General features: G+C 34.3%; 1 protein-coding gene across 1 annotated transcript in view; it reads left to right on the forward strand.

The window, feature by feature from the left end:
- LOC144234535 (rab proteins geranylgeranyltransferase component A 1-like) overlaps nt 1–2,662 on the forward strand; it is an 82,088-nt gene extending 79,426 nt beyond the window's left edge. Inside the window, exons 9-11 of the mRNA XM_077767846.1 lie at nt 319–435; nt 944–1,064; nt 2,104–2,662. Coding sequence (XP_077623972.1) covers nt 319–435; nt 944–1,064; nt 2,104–2,333 — 468 coding nt within the window. The 3' untranslated portion in view covers nt 2,334–2,662. The remainder of the gene's footprint in view (nt 1–318; nt 436–943; nt 1,065–2,103) is intronic.
- Nucleotides 2,663–8,115: the final 5,453 nt, after the last annotated feature.

The following is an 8,115-nucleotide window of genomic DNA, read 5'->3' on the forward strand; positions in this document are numbered from 1 at the left end:
TATCAATATTTTTGCAGTCAAATGTATAAATATTCACAGAAAGTGGGGCAAATAGAGAAGAACCTTATATCAGTTTGGGTCATTTTGTTCCCAAATTAGTTATGAAAAACTTTGTATTCCAGAGTATTTTGGATTTTGAATTTCAGATAATCAATCAATTGTAAACCTGTAGTAAATTGTGTTCTGTACTCCAATATTAATAGGTATACTTTTTACAAATATTTTAAAATATAACAAAATTTTGTATCTATTTAGTGTTTATCAGTTTTCTACAACTTTTCCTTTTATTTCATCCTGTAAAATATTTTCTTTGTACAGCTGCTGTATTCTCGAGGATTACTAATTGATCTTTTAATCAAATCTAATGTAAGTCGATACGCAGAGTTCAAAAATATTACCAGGATTCTTGCATTTCGAGAAGGAAGAGTGGAACAGGTACTTTTGCTGATCAGGTATTGTAACTGGATATGGGCTTAAGTTGTTTTGTTTTGGAAGGATAAACAAATAAGAAAGATTATTATTTTCCTGGGAAAGCACAAATTCCAATCCTGCATGGTAAATGTAAATAGCAAGAGATAACTCAATTAAAATTTCTAGTATTAATTTTTTCATAAGTTATCTGCAGCCTGATGTTTCTGTTAAGAAAATGTTAATTTCAGGCATTATTTCTAGATTTCAGTTGTCATTTGTTTCCAGGTAGGGATAACATGCCATTGGCCTTTTAATGGCATAAGGAGCAATTTGGCCAAATTAAGTAAGAGAGTTCACAGGTTAATTAACTCTGAAGTCAACAGAGATGCCTTTGGAACTAATGGAATGTAACATTAAACAGCCTGACTAGAATGGAAATAATGATCTTGTTATAGTTAAAGGGAAAAAAATCTAATTTGAAATACTTCTGTCATTAGGAAGCAGTTTCGTAACTTAAAATTATGTTTTTCAGGTTCCTTGTTCTAGAGCAGATGTCTTTAATAGCAAACAACTGACTATGGTAGAAAAGCGAATGCTAATGAAGTTTCTTACATTTTGTATGGAGTATGAAAAACATCCTGATGAATATAAAGGTATTGTTTTCCATTAAATTGTGCTCTCTAACTATTTGAGCTTTCTTCTTTTAATATGCTTGCTCTGATGTAGTGAGCTGCTCATTACTCTTTTTGTTTTTTAATTTTTAAGGTTTATTTATTTTTGAAAGAGAGAGAGTAGAAGAGAGGCAGAAAGAGAGGGAGACAGTAGATCTGAAGTTGGANCTCTTTTAAAGTACATTCTTACTCTGCACTATCCAGTAGGTTAGCCATTACCAACACGTAGCTATTTAAATTGAAATTAATTAAAATTAAATAAAATATAAAATTCATTTCCTCAGTTGGACTAACCATATTTGAAGTGCTCAATAGCCATAGAACATTTTTATTCTTGCTAATTAAATACTGGTGTTAACTGGTTCTTCATAGATGATATTTTCTTTTCATTGCTCAGTTAATTTTTTTATCAGTTAAAAATGTGTATTTTTTCATTTTCCCAGGATTACTTTTGCTTGTATACTGAATTATTAGTTTTGACTGATTAAGAAAAAGAGGCTAGATGGTATGAGGAATGTGAACCACTGGATTAGTNCTTTTTAGTCATAGTTCATTGTTCTTAATTTTAGTAAGAAATATACATTTCAAAAAAATCAAGTACAACTTTCATTGTTTTCACTAAAAGTTCACCATTTGTCATATTTAATATTTTGAAGTATAATTATTAGCATTGTTCTGCAGTTTTAATGATAGTAAAGTAACATTGCCAACTATGGAAACTTTTTGTGATGGTTAATGAATTATTGAATGTTTTTCCAGTTTTTTAAATCTGTAAAAATACTAACCAAATATTTATTATTGAAAGCTTAAAAATTGTGCCATCAATCCAGTTAGGATAGTGAGATTGTTTCTAGCCTGCCTCCCCACCCCCACCCTAAAAGCTGTGGTGTCTGTCCAAAATGTAATATTACCACCTGGGTCCTTTGCCAAGTGTCTTAAACAGGCTTGATCTCTTTTGTGCAGTCGTTTTAAATTGAAGTTTGGTTCTGATATTAACTGATAAATTTTCATCTTTTCATAGCCTATGAGGAGATTACATTTTCTGAGTATTTAAAAACTCAAAAATTAACCACCAACCTCCAGTACTTTGTCCTGCATTCAATTGCAATGACATCAGAGACAGCCAGCAATACCAGAGATGTTCTCACAGCTACTAAAAACTTTCTTCATTGTCTTGGGCGATATGGCAACACTCCATTTTTATTTCCTTTGTATGGTCAAGGAGAACTTCCTCAGTGTTTCTGCAGCTAAGACTGGCATTGGTTTTCTTGTTTCTTCTTAAGTTTACACTTACATAACAGATGGAAATTTATTTATTTTTAAAGTTTATTTATTTTTGAGAAAGAGAGCAAGCTAGTGAGCACATGCAAGCAGAGGAAGGACAGAGAGAAAGGGAGAGAGAGAATCCAAAGCAGGCTCTGTGCTGTGATCACAGAGCCTAATGCAGGACTTGATCTCACTAACCATGAAGTCATGACCTGAGCCTAAATCAAGAGTCAGACACTTAGCCTAATGAGCCACCCAGGCACCCCATAGGTGGAAATTTAAAAAACAAAAATGAGGTTTATTAAAGATTTAGTATATGCAAACATACTTGTTGTTTTATTCTTGTATGAATCTGTATATTTTCCTACCTACCTATCTAAATTATATATTCAGTTTGCCTGTTTTTAAACTTCATAAAATAGAATTCTACTGTAAATTCCTTATTTCACTCAATATTATGTTTCAAAGCATCATTTTTGTTGTGTATAATTATACTTATTTTCATTGCTATGTAGTATTCTATTGTGACTATACCAAAATTTATTTTTCCAGTTTTCTTTTGATGGATACAGTATGTTTCCAGTTTTTGTTTTTGCTGTTAATAACATCCTTGTGTGTGTTTCAATATATACATGCTTAAGAATTTCTCTTGGATACATATCTAGGAATGGAATTCCCAAGTCATGGGATATATGAATGTTCATACAACATAATACCCAACTTTTTGTCCAGAGTATTGTACCGGTTTACATCCTCTAGCAGAATATAAGAATATACATAGCTTTATATTTTTGCCAACATTTATTATTAGATTGTTAAGTTTTCATCAATCAAACTCACATAAAATACCCTATCATTGTACTTTTATTTTGCATTTTCCAGACCACTTAATGAGGTGGAATGTCTCCACATATGATTATTGGATATTTATGTTTTCTCTTTGGGGAAATCCATATTCATAAGTTTTGCCCATTTATATATTGAATTATTGAGTTTTCCTTATTGATTTGTAGGAGTTTTTATTCTGAATACTAATCTTTTTGTAGTTATATGTGTTGCATGGAGGTCATTAAGATTACAATCTTAATACTTAACATAACGATCTTTTTTATACTTAGCACTTTTAGGGTAGTGAAGCATAGGAATTTCAAACCTGGACTGTGGACACAGACTACCTAGATTTAAGTTCTGTTTCCTGCGTTTATTAGCCATGTAAACTTGAGGAAGTTTCACAGTGTCTCTAGTATGTTTTCAAACAATCAACTTTTAGGGTTTTTGATTCTTTTTATTGTAGCTTTGTGTTCCTAGTTCATTACTTTCCATTCTTTATTATCTCCTTTATTTTGCTTTCTTTGGGTTTTATTCAGCTCATCCCTCCCCTTTTATGCCCTTGCCAGTTCTTAGACCGAAACTCAATGAGTTAAATATTTTTATTATTTTCTAATATAAGCATTTTTTCTTTCTTTTTTTTTGCTTTTATAGTTTATTGTCAAGTTGGTTTCCATATAATACCCAGTGCTCATCTCAACAAGTCCCCTCCTCCATACCCATCACTCCTTTTCCCCTCTCCCCCACCCCTGTCAACCCTCAGTTTGTTCTCAGTATTTAAGAGTCTCTTATAGTTAGCCTCCCTCCTTCTCCTTAACTATTTTTCCCCTTCCTCTCTCCCATGCTCCTCTGTTAAGTTTCTCTCATTCAACATATGAGTGAAAACACGTGGTATCTGTCTTTATTTGCCTGACTTATTTCCCTTTGCAAAACACCCTCGAGTTCCATCTACGTTGCTACAAATGGCAAGATTTCATTGTTTCTCATTGCCATGTAGTATTCCATTGTATAAATAAACCACATCTTCTTGATCCATTTCTCAGTTGATGGATATTTAGTCTGTTTCCATGATTTGGTTATTGTTAAAAGTGCTGCTGTGAACATTGGGGCACATGTGCCCCTATGTGTATCAGCACTCCTGTATCCCTTGGGTACATTCTTAGCAGTGCTATCGCTGGGTCATAGGGGAGTTCTATTGTTAATTTTTTGAGGAACCTCCACACTGTTTTCCAGAAGGGCTGCACCAGTTTACATTCCCACCAACAGTGTAGGAAGGTTCCCGTTTCTCCACATCCTCAACCAGCATCTATAGTCACCTGATTTGTTCATTTTCGCCACTCTGACCACCATGAGGTGGTATCTCAGTGTGGTTTTGATTTGTATTTCCCTGATGATGAGGGATGCTGAGCATCATTTCATGTGTCTGTGGGCCATCTGGATGTCCTCTTTGGAGACGTGTCTGTTCATGTCTTCTGCCCATTTCTTCACTGGATTATTTGTTTTTCAGTGTGGAGTTTGATGAGTTCCTTATAGATTTTGGACACTAACCCTTTATCTGATATGTGATTTGCAATTATCTTTTCCATTCTGTCGGTTGCCTATTAGGTTTATTGATTGTTTCGTTTGCAGTGCAGAAGCATTTTATCTTGATGAGGTCCCAATCGTTCATTTTTTCACTTGATTCCCTTGCCTTTGGAGATGTCTCAAGGAAGAAATTGCTTCAGTTGAGGTTAAAGACGTTGTTTCCTACTTTCTCCTCTAGGGTTTTAATGTTTTCCTGTCTCACATGCAGGTCCTCCATCCATTTTGAGTTTATTTTTATGTATGGTGTAAGAAAGTGGTCCAGTTTCATTCTTCTGCATGTTGCTGTCCAGTTCTCCCAGCACCATCTGTTAAAGAGGCTCTCTGTTTTCCATTGGATACTCTTTCCTGCTTTGTCAAAGATTAATTGGCCATATATTTTTGGGTCCAATTCTGAGTTCTCTATTCCATTGTTCTATGTATCTTGTTTTTGTGCTATCCACCATGTCATGCTGGATAACTTTTTTTATATGTTTTTTAATTTGATTCGCTAATATCTTCATGAAGATTTTTGCATCTGTATTCATCAAGGATATTGGCCTGTAGTTCTCTTTTTTTGCTGTTTCTCTGTCTGGTTTGAGAATCAAAATGATGTTGGCTTCGTCGAAGGAGTCCAGAAGTTTTCATTCCATTTCTATTTTTTTGAAATAGCTTGAGAAGAATGGGTATTAACTCTGATTTAAATGTCTGGTAGAATTCCCCAAGGCTCTTATTTTTTTTGAGGACTTTTGATAACTGATTTAATTTCTTCACTAGTTATGGGTCTGTTTAGATTTTCTATCTCTTCCCGCTTTAATTTTGCTAATGTGTGTGTGTTTAGAAATTTGTCCATTTCTTCTAGTTTGTCCAGTTTGTTGGCAATTAATTTTCATTCCCTGATAATTTCTTGTATTTCTGAGGGATTGGTTGTAATAAATCCATTTTCATTCGTGATTTTGTCTTTTTGGGTGCTCTCTCTTTTCTTTTTGAGAAGCCTGGCTAGAGGTTTATCAATTTTGTTTATTTTTTCAAAGAACCAACGCTTGGTTTCATTGATCTGTTAAATTGTTTTCTGTATTCTATATTGTTTATTTCTGCCCTGATGTTTATTATTTCTCTTCTTCTGCTGGGTTTGGTGTGTTCTTGCTGCTTTGCTTATAGTTCCTTCAGGTGCGCTGTTAGATTTTGTATTTTTGCTTTTTCTAGTTTCTTGAAATAGGCCTGGAGTGCAATGTATTTTCTTCTTAGGACTGCCTTTACCCCATCCCAAAGTGTTTGGTTTGTTGTATTTTCATTTTTATTTGTTTCCATATATTTTTAATTTCTTCCCTAATTGCCTGATTGGCCCATTCTTTCTTTAGTAGGGTGTTCTTTAACCTCATGAAAAAACAATGATTTCTTCATTCACCCACAAGTTGTTATGAGAAATTTTAAAATAGCCGATTTGNCTAATTTTAAAAGTTCCTCTAGTTTATGTCTGTTGGTAGTAAATGTCTAATTTGTGTATATATGAACATAAATAGGTTTTTTGCCTTTTAGCTTGAGGGAATATTTGTGAGGTGAACATTTCTAGGTTGACAATTCTTTTTTCTCAGTACTTTAAAATTCTATGCTATTGTCATTTGGATTTCCTTCAAAGATTATTTGTGTTTGCTTCAGCCAGAAGGCACTAGAATTTGGGACCGTTTCAGCTCTTTCAGGGGAAAGTTGCTTAATAAAGAGTCCCAGATATAGCTCCCACACTGATATATACAAGCAACAAAACTGTTTATTTTAACATAAAGGTAAAGCCTTATTAAAAATGCATTTCTTAGAACAAACTGATAGTTACTAGATGAGAGGTGGCTGGGGGAATGGGTTAAATAGGTGATGGGGATTAAGGAGTGCACTTGTGATGAGCACTGGGTATTATATGGAAGTGTTTAATCACTATATTGTACACCTGAAAATTAAATTACACTGTATGTTAACTAACCAGAATTTAAATAAAAACTTAAAAAAAAAGAAAATACATCATTTAGTGACATGACTTTTTAAAAATGTGGTTCATGTATCTTGGGAAGTTATAGCTAGAATGAAGACTTGCTTTTTTTTAATTGCAGTGTTTTTTCTTAAAACTTTGAATTCAGCTCAGGGTCTGTACTGTGTGTGTGTGTGTGTGTGTGTGTGTGTGTGTATGTGTTTGGGTTAGGGGCTAGGGAGTTTCTTGTAGACATTTTGTTTATTGCCTTCAGTCTCGGCATTAAAGTAAAAAGTATGTTTAATATAAAAATAAGCTTATTATACTAGCTACTCATTAATATGTAATAAATTGAACCATTTTGGAAGAACAATCATGGAAACCTATATATTTTTCTTGTCATTTTTTGGTAGAAACAAGAGATCTCTTAAGGGCATCCAGCCGAGTATATTGCTGGAGTAGATATCCATGGTTCCTAACCATGTGGTTGACAAAATGGAGGTGAGAATGTTATAAATTTGAAAGTAGTTTAATTCTGAATATGATAGGTCTGTATGTTTCCAGAGAAGCTCTTCCTCCTCCCAATTACTTGCCAAAATAGACATGAATAGGGAGTGTAATTTCCTACAGGACCAGAGGTCCTCCTATCAATTTAAATTAAAAAGGAAGAGGGAGGTTCTGTGTTGTTTTTTTTTTAACTTGTATTTATTTATTTTGAGAGAGAGAGAGAGTACGATTGGGGAGGGACAGAGAGAAGGAGAGAGAATCCCAAGCAGGCTCTGCACTGCCAGCACACAGCCCGATACAGAGCTCAATCTCAAAACCTGTAAGATTACCTGAGCAAAAACCAAGAGTTGGATGGATGCTTAACCAACGGATCCACCCACGTTCCCCTATGGTTTTATTAATCGTTCTTTTCCTCTTCTGTGTCATTGTCTAATTCAGAAGGAGCCACACTGTTGTCTTTTGTGTTGCCACTTACTCTCACTCCTACAGAGCTTTGAGGTAAGGAATACAGACAGAACGAACAGGTTACTGGGGAGTGAGTAGAAGCTCACTGGTTTCCATACTAGCATTTTTTGAAAATGAAATATTTAACCTCATTCCTATTTTTCCACTAAATCCCTATATTTTCTTTCCTAATTCAGATCATATTTACATGTTGTATATAGTATTTGGTGTTTGTTATTTTTGTTTTTTTTTTAAGTTTTGAACTTTATTTACTTATTTTGAGGGAGAGAGAGGGAGAGGGAGGGAGAGAGGGTAAGAATCTCAAGCAGTCTCCACACTGTCAGCACAGAGCACAATGCAAGGCTTGAACCCTTGAATCCTGAGATCATGACCTGAGCCGAAGTGAGGCACTTAACTGACTGAGCCACCCAGTACCCCTATTTGTTTATAAAGGAAAAAACATTGAAA

This window comes from Crocuta crocuta, unplaced genomic scaffold (genome assembly GCF_008692635.1).
Source record: "Crocuta crocuta isolate KB4526 unplaced genomic scaffold, BGI_CrCroc_1.0 scaffold1676, whole genome shotgun sequence".
Classification (NCBI taxonomy): Eukaryota; Metazoa; Chordata; class Mammalia; order Carnivora; family Hyaenidae; genus Crocuta; species Crocuta crocuta.